The 27593-nt window shown below is 37.9% G+C and overlaps 1 protein-coding gene across 2 annotated transcripts in view; it reads right to left on the reverse strand.

The window, feature by feature from the left end:
* The window catches only part of wdr26a (WD repeat domain 26a), a 49121-nt gene extending 23946 nt beyond the window's left edge, over positions 1-25175 (reverse strand). For both annotated transcript variants that reach the window (XM_079625228.1, XM_079625229.1), the window contains exons 1-5: positions 24513-25175; positions 8248-8347; positions 4780-4836; positions 4542-4678; positions 1016-1113 (exon numbers count right to left, since the gene is read on the reverse strand). In XM_079625228.1, the coding sequence (XP_079481354.1) occupies positions 1016-1113; positions 4542-4678; positions 4780-4836; positions 8248-8347; positions 24513-24760 (640 nt within the window). In that variant the 5' untranslated portion in view covers positions 24761-25175. The remainder of the gene's footprint in view (positions 1-1015; positions 1114-4541; positions 4679-4779; positions 4837-8247; positions 8348-24512) is intronic.
* Positions 25176-27593: the final 2418 nt, after the last annotated feature.

Below are 27593 nucleotides of genomic sequence, written 5' to 3' on the forward strand. Positions count from 1 at the left end.
TTCTCAGTGAATTCCCTTTAGTGTAATGTATCAGATTCATTTAATGAATCAGAAGTCTGGCACATTCACAGGAAATAGCTTAGTTCTGCAGTGAAAAATAGTCATATATAGCACAGCCTCTCGCACCTTTCGATTAAGCATAATGCATTAATATTAAACTCACATTTCCTAAAAGATAGAAATCATCTTTGTTTTCTTATCAAAATTAAGTGAATATAGACGAGAATTTCAAATCATTTGAGCCAATGTTGATATTTTATTTTTAATATAATTATAATTAAAATAAGATTATTATTACTATATATTTTTATTTTATCTGAATGTTGCTATTAATTTAAATGTTTTAAGAAATACGTTGTGATGGAAATATTTTACTTGGTAAACAGTTTATCGGTTTTCACGTCTATCCTATCTTTTATAATATTCCTTTAACTAACAAAAGTTCCTGAATGCCATCAATTACAATTTTTTGGTGAGAAAAGTTTTAGCAGTGGACTTTATGAACTATATATGAACTATATGTTGTAAAATGAGTAGGTTTGAGGCCTTTGTTGATGTTTTGTTCGTTTTTTTGTTGTTGTTGTACTGTGCAAAAACTACATTAAAAAACCAAAAAGCTCACAGGAGAAAGCCTACATTTACAACAACATAATCAGTTAATAGTATTTCATTGGTTCTTTCTTGTTTTTGCATGTTCATGATTGACAGCCGGGCCAGAAATGATGTCGGCACAATTTTATTACGTAATCACAAATAAAACTACGGACTACAAGCACAACATGCTTACACAATCATTAACAAATTTTTAATAATATTTGAATAAAGAGTGAAGATGTCAATTTTCTGGACATCACTTTTGGCCACAACTGTAAAAGCGTCATCATATTTCAATGCTGATTTACTCATTCACAGCAATATTTCCTTAAGTAAGAGCACAAGCATATTGACTTCTCAGTGTCAGGATTTAAAAGGTAGCACAAGCGGAATGATCCAGCTGGTGTTTGGAGTAACTCACTCTGAAGCTTGTCGAGGAGTTTGGACCGCGAGGCCGTCCCCTTCCCCTCCCACTCCGCTTTAGCACGCAGGTCATCAGAGTTACTGCACATCAGGTACCTGCCGCACACAGAAGCACTGGTCTTTACACACTGATAAAGCGATCTGTCCGGCTGTGGTGTAGGGGTTACTGTTTCTGTTCAAGCAACTCAACCAGCTGTGAGATGCATGTGATACAATTGCACTAAAATAAAAGCATACACAAGCATGTTTTCTGATTTTTATGGAAGCTTGTTTCCGCAACAGAATAAAAAAAGAATAGGTCATTGCAAGTTTTTATCTCACAATTGCAAGATTACATCGTGATGTAAAGTCAGAATTGTGTGTTATAAGGTCAGAATTAAGTGATATAGTCAGAATTGCATGTTATAAAGTCACAATTGCGTGTTATAAAGTCAGAATTACGGAATATAAGTCACATCTGCGTGTTATTAAGTCAGAATTGTGTTATAAAGTCACAATTGCATGATATAAAGTCACAATTGTGTGTTATAAAGTCAAGAATTACGTGTTATAAAGTCACAATTGCGTGTTATAAAGTCAGAATTAAGTGAGTCACAATTGCGTGTTATAAAGTCAGAATTGTGTTATAAGTCACAATTGCGTGATATAAAGTCACAATTGCGTGTTATAAAGTCACAATTGCGTGTTATAAAGTCACAATTGTGTGTTATAAAGTCACAATTGCGTGATATAAAGTCACAATTGCGTGTTATAAAGTCACAATTGTGTTATAAAGTCAGAATTACGTTTTATAAAGTCACAATTGTGTGATATAAACTCACAATTGCGTGTTATAAAGTCAGAATTAAGTGAGTCACAATTGCGTGTTATAAAGTCAGAATTGTGTTATAAGTCACAATTGCGTGATATAAAGTCACAATTGCGTGTTATAAACTCACAATTGCGTGTTATAAAGTCAGAATTAAGTGAGTCACAATTGCGTGTTATAAAGTCAGAGTTGTGTTATAAGTCACAATTGCGTGATATAAAGTCACAATTGCGTGTTATAAAGTCACAATTGCGTGTTATAAAGTCACAATTGCGTGTTATAAAGTCACAATTGCGTGTTATAAAGTCACAATTGTGTGTTATAAAGTCACAATTGTGTGATATAAACTCACAATTGCGTGATATAAACTCACAATTGCGTGTTATAAAGTCAGAATTAAGTGAGTCACAATTGCGTGATATAAAGTCACAATTGTGTGTTATAAAGTCACAATTGCGTGTTATAAAGTTAGAATTATGAGAAATAAACTTGCAATTCTGACTTTTTTCTCGCAATTTTGAGTTTAAATCTCGCAATTCTCACTTTATATCACGCAATTGTGACTTTATATCACGCAATTCTGATTTTATATATCAATCAGAATGTAAACTCGCAATTGTGAGATAAAAAGGCGCAATTATCTTTTTTAATGTTTTATTCTGTGGCGGAAACAAGCTTCCATAGATTTTTTTTCATCCTGCAACGTAAAAAAAATAAGCACGCAACCACTAGTTATGAGTTATTCTGCTGAAAGCGCAGTGGCACTGGGTAGAATGAAGGAAAGTTTCGAATAACTAATGGTGCGATAACATGTTGATGTTATGTGCAATTAAGGGCAATAATTCTAAACGAATGTCCCAAAAAAAAATTTGATAAAAAATGAAATCTCTCTCTTTCTTGCTGCCGAGTTGCCCACGCGCTGGCCCTGGCCTTCACCTTCTGCCGCAGATGTTACCTCTATAACATGACATATTTCCAACAGTAGGGTGGGATTCGAGTTTAGAGAGGCTGAGATGATTACATGTTGACTTATCAATTATGTGAACACCTACTACTTTATTAAAATGCAAACCATAAACTACAAATATTTATAGTATATTAGACATTAAAGATATGTTCGTAGAATAGCCTGCACAACGATATGCATGAAACCCAGATTTCAGGCCTCTGTGTTTTACACAGTACGTCTCACTTCAGCTGATCTTGCCATGAACTTGCACCTGCACTTGATAATTAAGAGAAAGACCAGATGGCGGCACACCCCTAAAAAACTATTAAAGATAACCCGATGAATGCTTATTGGTTGAGCAAAGTTGTAAACAGGTTGGACCAGACTGTATGAGAACGAGATGTTCTGCAGGCGTCTCTCAGTTTGGGCATTTGCATTTTGGCAATTTTACCACTGTCCAATTCTTTGAAGGGCTCTTGAAGCGGACCTACTGTGCCCCTTTACAAAGTCTTGATTTAGATTTTGGGCTCTAGTAGAACAGGTTCATGCTTGAATGCTCAAAAAACACATTATTTTCACATATTTTACATCACTCAGCCCCTCTCTTCCCAGTCTGTCAGGAATGCTTGCAAGTTGCCGTTACCAGCATAGTTCAACAAGTTCATGTTTCATGAAACCATAGTTCCAATGAACAATCAAACAGCATCGCAAAGTTGTGTTTGGAACAAAGCCATGGTTTCTTGTTTGTATGACAATAAATCATTATCCTGAGAAAAAAATGCAAGCTGACATTTAGTATAATATAATTTACAAATATCATTGACGTCTCTTCGTTTCTCAAGAGATTTAAAGCACCGTTTTTGAAGAGTACGCATGTGTGAAAGTGCTCTAGTTCGCAACAACCAGACCATGATTGAATCTGGAAATAAAGCAAAATAACTGAAAAATAAGAATTAGTCCTCAGATGCCATGTCTGTAATTTATAGCAGAAAATCTGGTATTAATTTGATCTCAAATGGATTCATCAAAAGTAGTTATTACTCCACCACCTGTGTGACATCATTAACCAGCTTCGATAAATGACAAATTTGCGACAATACGGTTCTGGGAAACAGTCGTGACGAGCTCGTTGATTTCTTCAATGATGCGTCGTGCTACGGTAGTAAAGCAGCGAGTTACGTCGTTGTATGGGAAACACACCCCGGTTTAGTTCCTGTCTCTATGAAGCCCCTCCTCCTGAAAAGCACACTGTGCTCTGATTGGTCGGCTGGATCAGTGTGTTGTGATTGGCCGAGGGCTTTAAGTGTGTTTGGGAAATGTCCCGCCCCTTTCCATAACCGCCAGTTCAACACACTCAACCAGGCCCCGCCCCTTTATTCTGCGCATTAATTATTTAAATGAGGAATATTGTGACGTGTTCGTTCCCGGGAGAAACTCAAGACTACAATGGAGGCATTTCAGGAGTTCAGAAACACTCACACTGATATAGAGAAGAACTCAGAGCGTTTTCATGCTTAACCAGCAACATTACACACTAAAGAAAGTTGAAAGAGTAAAAAAGCAGGTCCTCTTTAATAAAAGCATGAAATTCTGAACATTTTCTCCTCTATCTGCGGCCTCCGTAATAAAGCAAAGATGGCAGCATGCAGGCAGAATTAATTTCAAAGTAAATTTGTTTTCTCATTATAGGGAACCTAAAAAACAAAAAAACAAGAGGAAATGACATTGTTGTTCTAATGCCCCCAAAGTAGGACATAAGTGTGTTACCCGCTGAGGATGTGGATTCGTTCGGTGTTGTACTTCAGCGGCGTGAGCTCGGCTCGGAGAACCTGAAGAGCCTCAAGCACCTTCCCGTCCTCCAGATACTCCAGATACTTCTGCTGCAGGAGCAGGAACTTCATCCGCTGAACAACACGGGACAAAATCACTCAGAACATTCATAAAGCCAATGGTGGAGATGTTGAGACTTTGCACAATACATGAGATGTTGACTTTGCACTCTTACCACCACAGCGCTCGGTGAATGCATCAGTGCTTTGAGCTCGTTGAGGTCACTCTCAGCCTGTTAACAGAATAAACACACAGATTAACTGAGTTTCCTCAAGTTGACCGACCCTTATCTGTTTATTGTTTGGTTTGTTGTGACCCATATGAACAATAAATACACAAAAGGACAAAGTTTAGAAACACCCATGAGGTGTAATCTTACGAGATATTGATGGGAATCATTCAGTTTGTTTTATGATTCTGATTCCACTAAATTATTCTGTAACACTTTACGCATTGTGATAAAATAAAATAAAATTCTGTATCAAATTTATAGGCAGGACAAGTAGTTTAAGGCTTGGTTTGTAGAGAATTACAAACATGCGCACATATATTCAAACGCACATAACTATAGAATTAATTCTTGATGCGCACGTGAGCGCCATCAGTGTTTCTCACAGGTTCAGTTTAGGGATGGCCCGATACCGATACCAGTATCGGGTATCGGCCCGATACTGAGCTCATGTACTCGTACTCGTAAAAACGCCCCGATACCAACAACCGATACCAAGCAGCGTTTGTACAGTGTTTGTGTCCAGACAAAGAAGCACTGACAACAGAAAGTATAATGGGGATAAAAAAGAAGGCTGTCTATGAAGTAAATGTATCATATTAGTGAAATATTAAACAAAATATAGTAACGCCTATAGCTGTGGTGCGGGAGCTGATAAGAGAAAAACGCGCGCCGCGGCACCGAAGCGCGAGCTGGTCGAGCGCATCAGACGTCAGTGGAAAGTTTGTAGTTCAGTCGGATGTCAATGGCAAAGAAAGTAAAACGAGGCATGTAGCTTATTATTAACATTAACTGACCAGAGAGAGAGAGAGAGAGAGAGAGAGAGAGAGAGAGAGCGCGCACTTCTGTTGAATGCTCTGGATTGCTGATCGTTCACTCGGCACGTAGCCTATATTTGGATTAAAACTAAATCGTATATGTAAGTAAAACATGAACTGTTACCTTATTTATGTTTAACGACATTATTACAGGACATTTGCAGGTCAAGAAGTTACATGAACTTCAAACATCTAAAGCGCGCGCCCCGAAAACCATCGCCTCAGACAGCTCGCGAACACTGAGTGGAATTATTTAACTATTGCGCTTGTACGGATGAATTCACACAAAACTATGTAAAAACGCCCGTCTTGGCGAGTATCCTAGTAAACAAAGTATATTATATGTCAAGTGAACGTAGACAGTATAATTCAAATGGGGTCCGTGCGTTCGGTCTTAAAGGGGCAGCAGTTGAATTAATCTGCTGCTGTGTTTTAATGTTAACCAGACAAAGGATTAACTCTTGACTAAATAGGCTACCTTTTTTTGTAACTTCACAAAAAGATCCATCTATATTTAATTTATACAGTAATGAATATGCAGTGCATTAAATATATTTGATGAACAAATTAAGTTTACATTTAATAAACAAATATGATTTGACATTCTTTTGGTTTCTCTACCAATACATTTAAAAATGACAAATGCATGAATTAAATTAATTGAAAATAAAAATACAGGTATCGGTTAGTGTATCGGTATCGGCGAGTACCAAAAATGAAAGTATCGATATCGGACTCGGCCTGGAAAAAGTGGTATCGGGCCATCCCTAGTTCAGTTTAAAGTCTGTGTAGAGAGAACGGTGTCGTCTTAGCGGCCCCTAATTTAATTACAAATTATCCTTTCGACGGAAATGAATCAATCAAAACTAACTTTAGCTGGAAAATAACAATATTCAAGAACCGCTATAAAGCCGAAACAATCTGTTCCCTTAAATTATCCGTTTATCTCTGTAAAGCAGCTTTGAAACAATCTACATTGTTAAAAAAGCGCTATATAAATGAAGATGACTTGACTTGACTTGAAGTCCCCCTGTGGTGAAAATCCAGCTTTTAATGTTGTTTATTATGTCTATGTGGAGTTTTTAATACGCTTTAAGACAAACCATGTGCAAATTCATAAGTCGACAGCATTGCTGAGTATTTTCTCCTTAAAACTGCAGTGAACCAAAGACAGTCTCAAAAACACGGTTTGAAATCACTGGTGTTTCTGAAGTCACAAACTACCTTGTAACCAATCAAATCACGAGGGGGCGGGGCCTAGCATATCATTAACTGCTGCCAAGTAGGAGAGTCTCAAGAGAAGTCAGGTTATCCCAGTATATTTTTCTGTTGATATGAAAATCCCGGAAAATTTAGCAATATAGCAAGTGAATTATGTTTATGATGTATATTACGATGTTATGATGAACTATATGCTTTTCTCCACTGAATGTTCTGAGTTGTTCAAAGCGTTTCTAAGGATTGCTAGAAGGAAGCTGTGGAACAGGGATATGGTTTGTGTAACATTAGCAGCACATTATTAGCTGCTTGATAACGTAGTCAAGGAAAAGGCTAATCATATTAATTCCTGTTATTGTGTCTGACATAGAGAGCAATACATAAAACACATTACCATCCTGATCCAGCGACTTGTAGACGAGCCTGTATAATTCACTCTTCCACTTCTTCTGATTCAGTTTCTGGTTCAAACATATCTGGCTGAATTAAACCAGTATTTCCTCTTATCATTGTGCAGCGTTTACTACAGTAAAGTTGACCGAGTGGATCTCTGAGTGAGTGGAGGCGGGGCTAGTTAGCATATTAATGGATCCGCATACTAAATGAAGCAAGGGTGTAGAGTTACATTCAAGTTATTTTAAGGCATGAAGAAATTCTTCTCACACAATTTATTTTAATTATTTATGTAATTTTGGTGATAAAATATGAGTTTTAAGGGATTAAAATTATTGACTACAGGGGGAATTTAAAGCCTGTACAGTATAATGCATTAATGTATTCATAATGTAAGTTATAATGAATCATATCTTTTCATAAATAACAATAACCAAAGTTAAAATGCATTATAATATTTGCAGATTCCTTAACATCTGACATTGGTTGTTTGTCATGCATTTTAATGAATTATACTTTCTAAAGGTGTATAATAATGTAATATAACTGTGGTTACAATTATTTATGAGACCATACAATGCATTATAAAAGTGAATTACAAGGCATAATTACTGCAATAAAATACTTTTATAATGCATGACACAAAGACTTGATGAACTTACGGGTTTGGAACGACATGAGGCTGAGTAATTAATGACAGAATTAACATTTTTGGGTGAACTAACCCTGTAATCTTTTTAATCTATTCTTTAAGCTTCTTTAGTTCTATGTAAATACTACGTTACACAGTAACATGGCAATAAATCTAACGCCATCAGTGTACCGTGGTACCATTACAGTACATGTTTCTAGTGATTGTCTTCATTCTGACATGTCATCAGTAAACAAAAACAGTCCATTTGCGTCCCATCTGCATTTATTTTTCATATTCTGTTTATTCTTAAAGTAATTCTAGACGATTTCTACCATTTCTAGACAGACTCACCTTTTCCCACTCTCCCTCCATCACATGATTGCGAAACTTGGTAGCAGCCGGATGCTCAAGTCTACAGCCCGACTCCTGCATTAACAGGTCCACAGTTTGACTGCAACAACACAAAAAGAAATGTGTTAATTGAGAATGTGAAGTGGATTCATATTCCTTTCACATGATAGACTTAGGATTAGAGAATACACACACACACACACACTTCCAATCTCCTAGCAACAAGAAGTCGTCAGTGTTTGATTCATGAAAGCAATAATTAACATATAAACTCCTGAATGTTTCATTTCCTAGAAAGGAACACCTCTCCCACTGTTCACTGTAAATTGTGTGGAGCACAAATTCATCTGGATTTCTACACCAGGAGAGAGCAAAGAGGGTCGATACTCCTAACAAAGACTGTGTTAGGCAAGATGCATTACTGCAACAAGCTATTTTACTTTTAGCTTTTACCTTGTCAATATGAACTAGCAAACTAATAGACTAGATATATGTATACTAGATCTGCACGATGTTGAAGAAAAATGTGATATGCGATGCAATAAGTTCACACAAAAATGAAAATTAGCCCATCTTAGGTGTATATGACCTTCTTCTTTCAGACGAATACAATCAGAGTTATATTAAAAAATGTCCTGGCCAGGGCTCAACCCTAAGGATTTTTTTCTACTAGCCACAACAAAAAAATTATAAAGTAAAAGAAAAAAGAAAATGGGCCTATAAAATAAGCCTAGTATTGCTTTTGTAATTTTTGATTCATGTAAGCATAATAAATAAGGTTATGACACCAAAAGCTACTAAATTAACTCATTTCAACAGCAAGTAATAAAATAGGAGCAAATAATCAAATTCAAAAGCACAAATAAATACAACAGAAGAAATAAATGAAATAAACTGTGCTTTTCAGGTTTTTCCATGTAGGTTTACACATGAGATTTTCAGGTACAGAAATTGTAATCTAATTGAGATCTAATAACTACTATACATCAACCTTTATTCAAGTTAATCAGTGTAGAGCAGTTAAAGATACAACATGTTTTGAAATGTTGAAAATATAAAACGTTAAATACTGTTATTTTAAATTATTAAAAAATGAAAAGAAAGCCTACTTCAAATGTGTAATTAAACCTGCCAGCAGATGGCAGCAACTCATAGTTAATGAGCGAGTCATTGAGATTTTAATCAAACGGCTGATTCGTTCAGAAAGGAAGCATTTTACAGTCTTAATGAGTGAATCATGATTCAGTCTTAATGAGTGAATCATGTCTTAATGAGTGAATCATGATTCAGCTGATTCGTTCAAAAAGCTGATTCAATCGGGTTAATAAAGGCCTTCTGAAGTGAAGCGATGAGTTCGTGTAAGAAAAATATCCATATTAAAAACTTTATCGACTAAAATAACTAGCCGTACGCATCAATTTACAGCAGAAGAGCAACACTTGAGCCGACGCATGACGCATTGATGAACATGGAAGTGCGCATTAGAAGTCTAAAAGGAGAATCTTTAAAGAGAAATATGAGGAGTTTGAGTTTGTTGCCCAGCACTGTTTGTTTGAACCACGAGAGGCGTCTAAGCTTATGATACTCCTACATCTACGTCACACTTCGTCAAGTGTAAATCTTTTGGCGTAAATCGATGCGTACGGCCGTCTGTCGGAAGCTAGTTATTTTAGTCGATAAAGTTTTTAATATGGATATTTTTCTTACACGAACGGCGAGCGCTAGCCTGGCTCCGCCCTCCTACGTACTTCCAAAAGGCCTTTATTAATCCCACAGAACCGTGTGGATTTACTTTTATCATGGATAGATGCACTTTGATCGCATCCAAAATAAAAGTTTGTGTTTACATATGTGTGTGAACTGTGTATAATTATTTTGTATAGGCCTATATAAATACACATACATGCATGTATAGCCTATATTTGAGAAATATTTGAATTTATATACTGCATATATATTTTTATATAATTTATATTATATAGGCTATATATTTTATATATAAATAACAATTTTTTTTTAAATGTGTACATGCATGTGTGTGTATTTATAGGCTATATACAAAATAATTATACACAGTTCACACACATATTATGTAAACACAAACTTTTATTTTGGATGCGATTAATCGTTTCACAGAAGTTACAAAACTCCACTGACACCGTCATGAAAGCTCGAAAACACAACTGACAAGGTCATGAAAGGTCAAGAACACAACTGACACCATCATGAAAGGTCAAAAACACCACTGACAAAGTCATGAAAGCTCAAAAACACAACTGACACCATCATAAAAACACTAAAACCAGGTAAATCCACTGACACGGTCATGAAAGCTCAAAAACACAACTGACACCATCATAAAAACACTAAAACCAGGTAAATCCACTGACACGGTCATGAAAGCTCAAAAACACAACTGACACCATCATGAAAGCTCAAAAACACAACTGACATCATCATGAAAGCTCAAAAACACAACTGACACGGTCATGAAAGCTCAAAAACACAACTGACACCATCATGAAAGCTCAAAAACACAACTGACACGGTCATGAAAGCTCAAAAACACAACTGACACCATCATGAAAGCTCAAAAACACAACTGACAAGGTCATGAAAGCTCAAACACAACTGACACCATCATGAAAGCTCAAAAACACAACTGACACCATCATGAAAACTCAAAAACACAACTGACACCATCAGGAAAGTTCAAAAACACAACTGCCACCATCATGAAAGCTCAAAAACACAACTGACACCATCAGGAAAGTTCAAACACAACTGACACCATCATGAAAGCTCAAAAACACAACTGACACCATCATAAAAACACTAAAACACAACTGACATCATCATGAAAGCTCAAAAACACAACTGACACCATCATGAAAGCTCAAAAACACAACTGACATCATCATGAAAGCTCAAAAACACAACTGACACCATCAGGAAAGTTCAAAAACACAACTGACACCATCATGAAAGCTCAAAAACACAACTGACAAGGTCATGAAAGCTCAAACACAACTGACACCATCATGAAAACTCCATTGACACCATCATGAAAGCTCGAAAACACAACTGACAAGGTCATGAAAGGTCAAAAACACAACTGACAAAGTCATGAAAGCTCAAAAACACAACTGACACCATCATAAAAACACTAAAACCAGTAAAATCCACTGACACGGTCATGAAAGCTCAAAAACACAACTGACACCATCATGTAAGGTCAAAACAACACTGACAAAGTCATGAAAGCTCAAAAACACAACTGACACCATCATAAAAACACTAAAACCAGTAAAATCCACTGACGCGGTCATGAAAGCTAAAAAACACCACTGACACGGTCATGAAAGCTCAAAAACACAACTGACAAGGTCATGAAAGCTCAAACACAACTGAAACCATCATGAAAGCTCAAAAACACAACTGACACCATCATGAAAGCTCAAAAACACAACTGACACCATCATGAAAGCTCAAAAACACTACCTTACAAGGTCATGAAAGCTCAAACACAACTGACACCATCATGAAAGCTCAAAAACACAACTGACAAGGTCATGAAAGCTCAAACACAACTGACACCATCATGAAAGCTCAAAAACACAACAGACAAGGTCATGAAAGCTCAAAAACACAACTGACACTATCATGAAAGCTCAAAAACACAACTGACACCATCATGAAAGCTCAAAAACACAACTGACACCATCATGAAAGCTCAGAAACACAACTGACACCATCATGAAAGCTCAAAAACACAACTGACACGGTCATGAAAGCTCAAAAACACAACTGACACCATCATGAAAGCTCAAAAACACAACAGACAAGGTCATGAAAGCTCAAAAACACAACTGACACTCTCATGAAAGCTCAAAAACACAACTGACACCATCATGAAAGCTCAAAAACACAACTGACACCATCAGGAAAGCTCAAAAACAGAACTGACACTATCATGAAAGCTCAAACACAACTGACACTATCATGAAAGCTCAAACACAACTGACACCATCATGAAAGCTCAAAAACACAACAGACAAGGTCATGAAAGCTCAAAAACACAACTGACACTCTCATGAAAGCTCAAAAACACAACTGACACCATCATGAAAGCTCAAAAACACAACTGACACCATCAGGAAAGCTCAAAAACAGAACTGACACTATCATGAAAGCTCAAACACAACTGACACTATCATGAAAGCTCAAACACAACTGACACCATCATGAAATCTCAAAAACACAACAGACAAGGTCATGAAAGCTCAAAAGCACAACTGACACCATCATGAAAGCTCAAAAACACAACTGACACCATCATGAAAGCTCAAAAACACAACTGACACCATCATGAAAGCTCAAAAACACAACTGACAAGGTCATGAAAGCTCAAAAGCACAACTGACACCATCATGAAAGCTCAAAAACACAACTGACACCATCATGAAAGCTCAAAAACACAACTGACACCATCATGAAAGCTCAAAAACACAACTGACACCATCATGAAAGCTCAAAAACACAACTGACAAGGTCATGAAAGCTCAAAAACACAACTGACACCATCATGAAAGCTCAAAAACACAACAGACAAGGTCATGAAAGCTCAAAAGCACAACTGACACTATCATGAAAGCTCAAAAACACAACTGACACCATTATGAAAGCTCAAAAACACAACTGACATGGTCATAAAAGCTCAAAAACACAACTGACACGGTCATGAAAGCTCAAAAACACAACTGACAAGGTCATGAAAGCTCAAACACAACTGACACCATCATGAAAGCTCAAAAACACAACTGACAAGGTCATGAAAGCTCAAACACAACTGACACCATCATGAAAGCTCAAAAACACAACAGACAAGGTCATGAAAGCTCAAACACAACTGACACCATCATGAAAGCTCAAAAACACAACTGACACCATCATGAAAGCTCAAAAACACAACTGACAAGGTCATGAAAGCTCAAAAACACAACTGACACCATCATAAAAACTCCACTGACACCATCATGAAAGCTCAAAAACACAACTGACACCATCATGAAAGCTCAAAAACACAACTGACACCATCATGAAATCTCAAAAACACAACTGACACCATCATGAAAGCTCAAACACAACTGACACGGTCATGAAAGCTCAAACACAACTGACACGGTCATGAAAGCTCAAAAACACAACTGACACCATCATGAAAGCTCAAAAACAACTGACACGGTCATGAAAGCTCAAAAACACAACTGACACCATCATGAAAGCTCAAACACAACTGACACGGTCATGAAAGCTCAAACACAACTGACACGGTCATGAAAGCTCAAAAACACAACTGACACCATCATGAAAGCTCAAAACACAACTGACATCATGAAAGGTCAAAAACACAACTGACAAGGTCATGAAAGCTCAAAAACACAATAGACACCATAAAAGCTCAAAAACACAACTGACACCATCATGAAAGCTCAAAAACACAACTGACACCATCATGAAAGCTCAAAAACACAACTGACACGGTCAGGAAAGCTCAAAAACACAACTGACACCATCATGAAAGCTCAAAAACACAACTGACACGGTCAGGAAAGCTCAAAAACACAACTGACACCATCATGAAAGCTCAAAAACACAACTGACACTATGAAAGCTCAAAAACACAACTGACACCATGCGAGCTCAAAAACACAACTGACACTATGAAAGCTCAAAAACACAACTGACACCATCATGAAAGCTCAAAAACACAACTGATACCATCATGAAAGCTCAAAACCACAACTGACACCATCATTAAAAGCTCAAAACCACAACTGACACCATCATGCAAGCTCAAAAACACAACTGACACCATCATGAAAGCTCAAAAACACAACTGACAGTCTTCATGAAAGCTCAAAAACACAATAGACACCATGAAAGCTCAAAAACTCCACTGACACCATCATGAAAGCTCAAAAACACAACTGACACCATCATGAAAGCTCAAAAACACAACTGACACCATCATGAAAGCTCAAACACAACTGACACGGTCATGAAAGCTCAAACACAACTGACACGGTCATGAAAGCTCAAAAACACAACTGACACCATCATGAAAGCTCAAAACACAACTGACATCATGAAAGGTCAAAAACACAACTGACATCATGAAAGCTCAAAAACACAATAGACACCATAAAAGCTCAAAAACACAACTGACACCATGAAAGCTCAAAAACACAACTGACACCATCATGAAAGCTCAAAAACACAACTGACACCATCATGAAAGCTCAAAAACACAACTGACACTATGAAAGCTCAAAAACACAACTGACACCATCATGAAAGCTCAAAAACACAACTGACAGTCATGAAAGCTCAAAAACACAACTGACACCATCATGAAAGCTCAAAAACACAACTGACACCATCATGAAAGCTCAAAAACACCACCATGAAAGCTCAAAAACACAACTGACACCATCATGAAAGCTCAAAAACACAACTGACACCATCATGAAAGCTCAAAAACACAACTGACACGGTCATGAAAGCTCAAAAACACAACTGACACCATCATGAAAACACTAAAACCAGTAAAATCCACTGACGCGGTCATGAAAGCTCGAAAACACCACCATGAAAGCTCAAAAACACAACTGACACCATCATGAAAGCTCAAAAACACCACCATGAAAGCTCAAAAACACAACTGACACCATCATGAAAGCTCAAAAACACCACCATGAAAGCTCAAAAACACAACTGACACCATCATGAAAGCTCAAAAACACAACTGACACCATCATGAAAGCTCAAAAACACAACTGACACGGTCATGAAAGCTCAAAAACACAACTGACACCATCATGAAAACACTAAAACCAGTAAAATCCACTGACGCGGTCATGAAAGCTCGAAAACACAAACTGACACGGTCATGAAAGCTCAAAAACACCATCATGAAAGCTCAAAAACACAACTGACACTGTCATGAAAGCTCAAAAACACAACTGACACCATCATGAAAGCTCAAAAACAAAACTGACACCATCATGAAAGCTCAAAAACACAACTGACACCATCATGAAAGCTCAAAAACACAACTGACACCATCATGAAAGCTCAAAAACACAACTGACACCATCATGAAAGCTCAAAAACACAACTGACACCATCATGAAAGCTCAAAAACACAACTGACACGGTCATGAAAGCTCAAAAACACAACTGACACCATCATGAAAGCTCAAAAACACAACTGACACCATCATGAAAGCTCAAAAACACAACTGACACCATCATGAAAGCTCAAAAACACAACTGACACCATCATGAAAGCTCAAAAACACAACTGACACCATCATGAAAGCTCAAAAACACAACTGACATCATCATGAAAGCTCAAAAACACAACTGACATCATCATGAAAGCTCAAAAACACAACTGACACCATCATGAAAGCTCAAAAACAAAACTGACACCATCATGAAAGCTCAAAAACACAACTGACACCATCATGAAAGCTCAAAAACACAACTGACACCATCATGAAAGCTCAAAAACACAACTGACATCATCATGAAAGCTCAAAAACACAACTGACACTATGAAAGCTCAAAAACACAACTGACACTATGAAAGCTCAAAAACACAACTGACACCATCATGAAAGCTCAAAAACACCACTGACACCATCATGAAAGCTCAAACACAACTGACACGGTCATGAAAGCTCAAACACAACTGACACGGTCATGAAAGCTCAAAAACACAACTGACACCATCATGAAAACTCAAAAACACAACTGACATCATCATGAAAGCTCAAAAACACAACTGACATCATCATGAAAGCTCAAAAACACAACTGACACTATGAAAGCTCAAAAACACAACTGACACCATCATGAAAGCTCAAAAACACAACTGACATCATCATGAAAGCTCAAAAACACAACTGACATCATCATGAAAGCTCAAAAACACAACTGACACCATCATGAAAGCTCAAAAACAACTGACACCATCATGAAAGCTCAAAAACACAACTGACACCATCATGAAAGCTCAAAAACAAAACTGACACCATCATGAAAGCTCAAAAACACCACTGACACCATCATGAAAGCTCAAAAACACAACTGACACCATCATGAAAGCTCAAAAACACAACTGACATCATCATGAAAGCTCAAAAACACAACTGACATCATCATGAAAGCTCAAAAACACAACTGACACCATCATGAAAGCTCAAAAACACAACTGACACCATCATGAAAGCTCAAAAACACAACTGACACCATCATGAAAGCTCAAAAACACTGACATCATCATGAAAGCTCAAAAACACAACTGACATCATCATGAAAGCTCAAAAACACAACTGACACTGAAAGCTCAAAAACACAACTGACACCATCATGAAAGCTCAAAAACACAACTGACACCATCATGAAAGCTCAAAAACAACACTGACACCATCATGAAAGCTCAAAAACACAACTGACACCATCATGAAAGCTCAAAAACACAACTGACATCATCATGAAAGCTCAAAAACACAACTGACATCATCATGAAAGCTCAAAAACACAACTGACATCATCATGAAAGCTCAAAAACACAACTGACACTATGAAAGCTCAAAAACACAACTGACACCATCATGAAAGCTCAAAAACACAACTGACACCATCATGAAAGCTCAAAAACACAACTGACACCATCATGAAAGCTCAAAAACACAACTGACACCATCATGAAAGCTCAAAAACACAACTGACACCATCATGAAAGCTCAAAAACACAACTGACACCATCATGAAAGCTCAAAAACACAACTGACACCATCATGAAAGCTCAAAAACACAACTGACAGTCATGAAAGCTCAAAAACACAACTGACATCATCATGAAAGCTCAAAAACACAACTGACACCATCATGAAAGCTCAAAAACAAAACGGACACTATGAAAGCTCAAAAACACAACTGACACCATCATGAAAGCTCAAAAACAAAACTGACACCATCATGAAAGCTCAAAAACACAACTGACACCATCATGAAAGCTCAAAAACACAACTGATATCATCATGAAAGCTCAAAAACACAACTGACACTATGAAAGCTCAAAAACACAACTGACACCATCATGAAAGCTCAAAAACACAACTGACACCATCATGAAAGCTCAAAAACACAACTGACATCATCATGAAAGCTCAAAAACACAACTGACACCATCATGAAAGCTCAAAAACACAACTGACACCATCATGAAAGCTCAAAAACACAACTGACATCATCATGAAAGCTCAAAAACACAACTGACACCATCATGAAAGCTCAAAAACACAACTGACACCATCATGAAAGCTCAAAAACACAACTGACATCATCATGAAAGCTCAAAAACACAACTGACACCATCATGAAAGCTCAAAAACACAACTGACACCATCATGAAAGCTCAAAAACACAACTGACACCATCATGAAAGCTCAAAAACACAACTGACACTAGGGCTGCACGATTTTGAGAAAAAACCTAATTGCGTTTTTTCTGACAAATATTGCGATTGCGATGCGATTTTCGATTTTTGCGTTCGATACTTTTAAGTGCATAAAACCTAAAATTATGAATAAAATGTGTAATTACTTCGACACAGAGGGTTAAATAAACTACATACATAGTGATTGAGGTAATGAGATTGTTTGATGCTTCGTGATTATTAAATACCTGAACCTAAATACCAAAGAATAAGAAGACATAATGGAAATTAACTTAAACACTTGGTCATTTGTTTTTAAATTCTTTAACACTGAAAAATAGAAAAAGAATTCCTATTAGATTTAGATTTACAATAAGAAAAACAAAATAATTCTGTAGTCCACTGCCATTTACTGAACATGAAACTGTTATATTGCACACATTTTAAAATAAGAGTAATAATATAATAAAATAAAATAAGTAGGCCTAATAAAATAATAGAATTACGGTGAAAAAACGAGACAACACAGACTCATATCAACAAAAATACTAGGCCATCTTGGTTAATGTTTCAGAAAAGTTAAAATGAGAAGAGTTACAGTGTTTCCTTTAGGATTTTTTTAGCAGTGGGGAAAGGTCTGTCCAAACAACAAACACCCCTGATGCTGAGCGTAGCCAATGCTTGCTAAATGGTACCCCTGGAGCCTGTTCCTTAAGTCTGTTTACACCTATAAAATAATTTTAAAAAATGAGTGATGTGAGGGATTATTGATTGTCAAACAATCTTTTGGGTGCCCGCAGCCCGCTCGCAGTGTGAAGCGCGTGTCTGCGATATTTATACCCGCTCGCAGTGTGAAGCGCGTGTCCGCGCTATTCTCCGACATGCCCGCTCGCGGTGTGTAGCGCGTGTCCACTCTATTCTCCGACTCGACTCCGACATGACCGCTCGCGGTGTGTTTTTTACGCTTGTCCGCGCTATTCTCCGACATGCCCGCTCGCGGTGTTCTTTACATAGACCGTATATAAACGGTTCTTTATCAATCAACCAAAGCCGGTCGCGGGGGCGCCGCCCTCGCCATCTTTCCATTCACTTCACTTTTGCTATTTAACCAGAGCGAATGAGACGAGTGCGTCACGTGTGGTGTTTGTCAACGCGCCTTTGGAGAGAAGTGAAAGTGACCGCTCGGCTAGTATCGATACTTCGGGAAATTAGTATTGGTACCGTTCAGATATTTCAGTATTTTTGACAACACTAGTGTTAGCTGCTTTGCTGCTGACAGAAAGCCGGAGCACTGCATACAACCTTGTTTCCATTCCCATTTCTAATTGGCCAGCAAGCCAGGAACGCGAGATTCGACCATTTTGATTGGCTAATAGGTTTGTCACTCAAATGTCAGAGGCGGGGGAAAAAACCTCAGACTCCAGAGGTTAGGTTATTGCGGGAGTTAAAACCTCAATATCGATGCGATAAAGGTTAATCGTGCAGCCCTAACTGACACCATCATGAAAGCTCAAAAACACAACTGACACCATCATGAAAGCTCAAAAACACAACTGACACCATCATGAAAGCTCAAAAACACAACTGACACGGTCATGAAAGCTCAAAAACACAACTGACAGTCATGAAAGCTCAAAAACACAACTGACAGTCATGAAAGCTCAAAAACACAACTGACAGTCATGAAAGCTCAAAAACACAACTGACACCATCATGAAAGCTCAAAAACACCACTGACACCATCATGAAAGCTCAAAAACACAACTGACAGTCATGAAAGCTCAAAAACACAACTGACACCATCATGAAAGCTCAAAAACACCACTGACACCATCATGAAAGCTCAAAAACACCACTGACACCATCATGAAAGCTCAAAAACACCACTGACACCATCATGAAAGCTTGAAAACACAACTGACACCATCATGAAAGCTCGAAAACACAACTGACACGGTCATGAAAGCTCGAAAACACAACTGACACCATCATGAAAGCTCAAAAACACAACTGACACCATCATGAAAGCTCAAAAACACCACTGACACGGTCATAAAAGCTCAAAAACACAACTGACACGGTCATGAAAGCTCGAAAACACCACTGACACGGTCATGAAAGCTCAAAAACAACTGACACGGTCATGAAAGCTCGAAAACACAACTGACACCATCATGAAAGCTCAAAAACACAACTGACACCATCATGAAAGCTCAAAAACACAACTGACACGGTCATGAAAGCTCAAAAACACAACTGACACCATCATGAAAGCTCAAAAACACAACTGACACGGTCATGAAAGCTCAAAAACACCACTGACACGGTCATGAAAGCGCAAAAACACAACTGACACCATCATGAAAGCTCAAAAACACAACTGACACCATCATGAAAGCTCAAAAACACAACTGACACCATCATGAAAGCTCAAAAACACAACTGACACCATCATGAAAGCTCAAAAACACAACTGACACGGTCATGAAAGCTCAAAAACACCACTGACATCATGAAAGCTCAAAAACACAACTGACACCATCATGAAAGCTCAAAAACACAACTGACACCATCATGAAAGCTCAAAAACACAACTGACACCATCATGAAAGCTCAAAAACACAACTGACACCATGAAAGCTCAAAAACACAACTGACACGGTCATGAAAGCTCAAAAACACAACTGACACGGTCATGAAAGCTCAAAAACACAACTGACATGGTCATGAAAGCTCAAAAACACAACTGACATCATGAAAGCTCAAAAACAACTGACACGGTCATGAAAGCTCAAAAACACAACTACCATCATGAAAGCTCAAAAACACAACTGACACGGTCATGAAAGCTCAAAAACACTACTGACACCATCATGAAAGCTCAAAAACACAACTGACACCATCATGAAAGCTCAAAAACACAACTGACACCATCATGAAAGCTCAAACACAACTGACACAGTCATGAAAGCTCAAAAACACAACTGACACCATCATGAAAGCTCAAAAACACAACTGACACCATCATGAAAGCTCAAACACAACTGACACAGTCATGAAAGCTCAAAAACACTACTGACACCATCATGAAAGCTCAAAAACACAACTGACACCATCATGAAAGCTCAAACACAACTGACACAGTCATGAAAGCTCAAAAACACAACTGACACCATCATGAAAGCTCAAAAACACAACTGACATGGTCATGAAAGCTCAAAAACACAACTGACACGGTCATGAAAGCTCAAAAACACCACTGACACCATCATGAAAGCTCAAAAACACAACTGACACCATCATGAAAGCTCGAAAACACAATTGACATGGTCATGAAAGCTCGAAAACACAACTGACACCATCATGAAAGCTCAAAAACAACTGACATCATGAAAGCTCAAAAACACCACTGACACCATCATGAAAGCTCAAAAACACCACTGACACCATCATGAAAGCTCAAAAACACAACTGACACCATCATGAAAGCTCAAAAACACAACTGACGTCATGAAAGCTCAAAAACACCACTGACACCATCATGAAAGCTCAAAAACACAACTGACACCATCATGAAAGCTCAAAAACACAACTGACACGGTCATGAAAGCTCAAAAACACAACTGACACCATCATGAAAGCTCAAAAACACAACTGACACCATCATGAAAGCTCAAAAACACAACTGACATCAAGAAAGCTCAAAAACACAACTGACACGGTCATGAAAGCTCAAAAACACAACTGACATGGTCATGAAAGCTCAAAAACACCACTGACAACATCATGAAAGCTCAAACACAACTGACACCATCATGAAAGCTCGAAAACACAACTGACATGGTCATGAAAGCTCGAAAACACAACTGACACCATCATGAAAGCTCAAAAACACAACTGACACCATCATGAAAGGTCAAAAACACAACTGACAGTCATGAAAGCTCAAAAACACCACTGACACCATCATGAAAGCTCGAAAACACAACTGACACGGTCATGAAAGCTCAAAAACACCACTGACACCATCATGAAAGCTCAAAAACACAACTGACATGGTCATGAAAGCTCGAAAACACAACTGACACGGTCATGAAAGCTCAAAAACACAACTGACAACATCATGAAAGCTCAAAAACAGCACTGACACCATCATGAAAGCTCAAAAACACAACTGACACCATCATGAAAGCTCAAAAACAGCACTGACACCATCATGAAAGCGCAAAAACACCACTGACACCATCATGAAAGCTCAAAAACAACTGACATGGTCATGAAAGCTCAAAAACACAACTGACATCATGAAAGCTCAAAAACACAACTGACACCATCATGAAAGCTCAAAAACACAACTGACATCATGAAAGCTCAAAAACACAACTGACACCATCATGAAAGCTCAAAAACACAACTGACACCATCATGAAAGCTCAAAAACACAACTGACACCATCATGAAAGCTCAAAAACACAACTGACACCATCATGAAAGCTCAAAAACACAACTGACACCATCATGAAAGCTCAAAAACACAACTGACACGGTCATGAAAGCTCAAAAACACAACTGACACCATCATGAAAGCTCAAAAACACAACTGACACTATGAAAGCTCAAAAACACAACTGACACCATCATGAAAGCTCAAAAACACAACTGACACCATCATGAAAGCTCAAAAACACAACTGACACCATCATGAAAGCTCAAAAACACAACTGACATCATCATGAAAGCTCAAAAACACAACTGACATCATCATGAAAGCTCAAAAACACAACTGACACCATCATGAAAGCTCAAAAACAAAACTGACACCATCATGAAAGCTCAAAAACACCACTGACACCATCATGAAAGCTCAAAAACACAACTGACACCATCATGAAAGCTCAAAAACACAACTGACATCATCATGAAAGCTCAAAAACACAACTGACACTATGAAAGCTCAAAAACACAACTGACACCATCATGAAAGCTCAAAAACACAACTGACACCATCATGAAAGCTCAAAAACACAACTGACAGTCATGAAAGCTCAAAAACACAACTGACATCATGAAAGCTCAAAAACACAACTGACACCATCATGAAAGCTCAAAAACACAACTGACACCATCATGAAAGCTCAAAAACACAACTGACACCATCATGAAAGCTCAAAAACACAACTGACACCATCATGAAAGCTCAAAAACACAACTGACACCATCATGAAAGCTCAAAAACAACACTGACACCATCATGAAAGCTCAAAAACACAACTGACACCATCATGAAAGCTCAAAAACACCACTGACACCATCATGAAAGCTCAAAAACACAACTGACACCATCATGAAAGCTCAAAAACACAACTGACACCATCATGAAAGCTCAAAAACACCACTGACACCATCATGAAAGCTCAAAAACACAACTGACACCATCATGAAAGCTCAAAAACACAACTGACACCATCATGAAAGCTCAAAAACACAACTGACACCATCATGAAAGCTCAAAAACACAACTGACACCATCATGAAAGCTCAAAAACACAACTGACACCATCATGAAAGCTCAAAAACACAACTGACAGTCATGAAAGCTCAAAAACACAACTGACACCATCATGAAAGCTCAAAAACACAACTGACACCATCATGAAAGCTCAAAAACACAACTGACATCATGAAAGCTCAAAAACACCACTGACACGATCATGAAAGCTCAAAAACACAACTGACATCATCATGAAAGCTCAAAAACACAACTGACATCATGAAAGCTCAAAAACACCACTGACACCATCATGAAAGCTCAAAAACACAACTGACACCATCATGAAAGCTCAAAAACACAACTGACAGTCATGAAAGCTCAAAAACACCACTGACACCATCATGAAAGCTCAAAAACACAACTGACACCATCATGAAAGCTCAAAAACACCGGACTCTGTCATGACAGAACAAAACACCACTAAAACTGTCATAAGAACACTACCTAAACCAGTAAAATCAACTGACAGAACAAAAACACCACTGACACCAATACAATTCCACTGACACATTACAAAAACACCACTGACACCCTCATGTAAACACAACAGCACCACTGACACTGTCATGAAAAATATAACACCACTGACACCATTAAAAAAACACTACTAAAACCAATAAAATCCACAGACGTATTACAAAATCTCCACTGACACAAATAAAAACACAACTGACACCATCATGAAAGCTCAAAATTAAACACCACTGACACGATCATGAAAGCTCAAAAACACCACTGACACCATCATGAAAGCTCAAAAACACAACTGACACCATCATGAAAGCTCAAAAACACAACTGACACCATCATGAAAGCTCAAAAACACCACTGACACCATCATGAAAGCTCAAAAACACAACTGACACCATCATGAAAGCTCAAAAACACAACTGACACGGTCATAAAAGCTCAAAAACACAACTGACACCATCATGAAAGCTCAAAAACACAACTGACACAAATAAAAACAACACTGACACCAACATGACAGAACAAAAACGCCACTGACGCCGTTATGAAAACAATAACACCACTCATACGTTACAAAAAGGCCACTGACACCATAATAAAAACACAAAACCAGCAGTGCCAAACACGAAACCATCACTGACACGTTACAAACCCCCCGCGCGACCCTCGCGAAAGCCCAAACCCGCAGCGCTGACACTGACAGCACCACGGCTCCATCTCATCAACACTCACTTGAGTCCTAACCCGTGTAGATGTTGTCCGATGAGCCTGATCACGTCCTCGTCGCTCTGAGACAGTCTCTTCTTCTTCTTCACGCCGCTGTCCGGCTCCGGGCTCTCGGTGGACGACGGCAGTCCGTTATTCGCGGAGGGCATCAGCCCGTTAGAGTGCACGGCTCCCGCGACGGACGACGAGGACTCCCCGTTCCTGCAGGACATCTGCGGCTCCGGCTCCTGGCCTCCCGTCCCGTTGGCCTGCATGTTATTAACCGCGTTTGCAGAGGCGGATCTGCGCGACTGCGAGCTGTTGTTGAGGCGGATGCCCGAGTGCTGGTGGGGGGTTGGGAGAGACGCCGCAGAGAGGCCCGTGATCCCGGTAACAGAAGCCCCGCTCTCTCCTGCTCCCTCCGCCGCCGAGACTCGGCTTTTCTTCCGCGGGGGCGGCGAAGCTCCGCCGGTGTCCGAGTCGGAGGAAGAGGCAGCGGAGGCCAGAGTTTTCCTCGCCGACAATGTCAGAGTCGAGATGCCTCACGGGCTTTTAATAACACCAGCGCGATTACAGACACGGAAGCCGCTCGCTCTCTCGCTCGCTCGCTGCTCTTGTTATTGTTTGTCACTGAACAGCTGCAAGTCCATTATGGACGTCGGAGCGCGATGACGTCACAGGAAGCGCCGCAACAACCTTGAACTCGCTCGTTTTGTTATTAGGAAAATTAAACGTCAAATTAAAATGGTTGAGAATCAAACTAAGTGGAGTAACGTAACTCAAAACCCAAGTTTGCTCATTTTGAAGCAGCCTTTAAAATGTATTTAGAGTCTATAAAGTTTTTTAAAACAAATCGAAAAGCCCAAAGAACTGTATCTCTGCTAAATGATTTTTTTTAAGTTTCTTTTTTGTTGTTGTTTCTTTTTATTTCAATTATTGTTGTTTAAAGTTTTACTTGCAAAATGTGAAAATGTGTAAAAGAAATCAGAAGTGTCAAGAACTTGATATTGAATTCTGTTTTGAAAAGTTCAATAAAAAAATAAATGTAGCCTAATATTTTCTGATATTGAGTTTTTTTCTTTTTCTTTCGTTTATTTGTTTTACATTGTGACTGTTTCCTTCTTTGTTTATATAATTTTCTCAATTAAAAATTAAAAAAATCGTTCAAATCATAAAAGCCACACTCCAGAAAAGAACTGGCTGCACTTTATCCTTGTGTGCAGTCCATCACAGCAATAAGTTTGTTTTTAAATGAATGCAGAAAATACAAGGTTGACATGTTTATAATACACATACAAATGAACAACAATACTCCCACTTCAACAGAATACAGAGAGAAAAAATACTTAACAATAACTTGCAAATGACAGAAAAATATAAGAAAGATGGGAGAGAAAAGAAAAAAAATAATATGCGGCCAAGAAATTAGTTTACACATAGCAAATTGAAGTCCGACATGATTTCTAACTGAGGATTAAAAGGTGTTGAAATACTTTTTAAATTCTTTTTAAAATGGTGTTTTTGGTAAACCTTAAAATTTTTTGGAAATAAAACTGGCAAAGAATATAAATTAAATTTTTATAACAAACCAAGCATTGTCTTCAGATTCATAGTGTCCGAAAGTAAGTCTTTAAAAGTTATGGTTACATCCCATAGGATATTGTCATTAATAAATGTGTCAATACTTTAACAAAGTTGTTCAGTATAGTCCGTAATAATAAGTAGGCCTATACAGCAATGCTGATTTATTCTGAATGAGTAAACAACACCATGAACTGGCATTACTTACAACAATGTATTAACATCTGGAGGGAGTGGACTTAGACTAAGGTTTGTGGCAGCACATGCACACTGATCAATTGTATCCAGAAATACTGTACCGAATGATTAACTGGTACCACGTTATTTACAGAATCCATATATTTAAAAAATAACAATACCATACTGTCTTGTTTGATGTTCAAAAACATAAAATGCATATCCTCAAAGCTATAGTAATACCATGGTAATTTTGGTATGTTTTTGTTAGTGGCACAGATGTGCTCTCCTGCATGACCTTTAGCCTGAGGAGACGGGGTTTAAAGAAATAATTAAATATGGCCAGCAGATGTTTTAGTGCAACATAATTTAGTGGTCAAAGTATCATTGAAATCTCACTTGTCATGAAGTAAAAAAACAGGGGAGTACATTTTTGTATGTTTTTGAATATATAATGAATCAAAAAATAACAATAATCATTATGTTATGTTTGCGGGGTAACCTAAACCCTATTTTAATACATATCACCAAAATCACATACTATGAAAAAATAAACAGTAACCATAGCAAATAACAAGATATCAATATAGTGTGATGATAATGCGATGGCTGTGTCCGAAATCATCCCTATACCCTTAAATAGGGCAATATTTGAGTGTGTAGTGGTGTCCGAAACCAGTGGACATTATCCGGTACACTTATTCAATCCCACAATGCACCGCAAAAACAAGTGGGCAACCGATGTTCGCTCAACCACATTACAGTATTTTTACAGTAATATTAATGAACATGTACTTACTTTAGGACCAGGGTTTGGTTTAGGGTCAGTTACGTGTAGCCTAGTCTAGTTATTACTACAGCATGTAACGTGTAACAAGAACACTGTAAAATAACACGTTACCAATTAAAACAACATAAATACGAATTATGATAAATAAAACTGTACTTTTATTTTTTTTAACATTTTCAAATTGTATTTAATATTTTCATCTTCAGAAATGATGAATATATAACCTATTTGTAAGGTATTTACAAACTTTTAAAGGGACAGGGACAGGACACCAAAAAAAAAAACCAGGACTTTAAAAAGGTTTCCATTTAAGACCATTAAAGGTCTTAGCTGGTCTTCCAGGACAGTAATAACACCTGCGATTATACTGTTGACCTTCCCTTACACCTTAAACCTGTCCTTAACCTTTCCCCTATCCCCCCTCAGTGGCAGCACGAGGGGTTTTAATACAGCAACACAATCAGTACATTGTACCTAACAGTTATTTTTATGTAAGTACATAAAGAAACTTAATATAAAGTGTGACCAGTGCTTAAAAATCCTTTAAAACCAGACCAGCA

The sequence above is a fragment of the Phoxinus phoxinus genome (assembly GCF_949152265.1).
Source record: "Phoxinus phoxinus genome assembly, chromosome: 10".
NCBI classification, from domain to species: domain Eukaryota; kingdom Metazoa; phylum Chordata; class Actinopteri; order Cypriniformes; family Leuciscidae; genus Phoxinus; species Phoxinus phoxinus.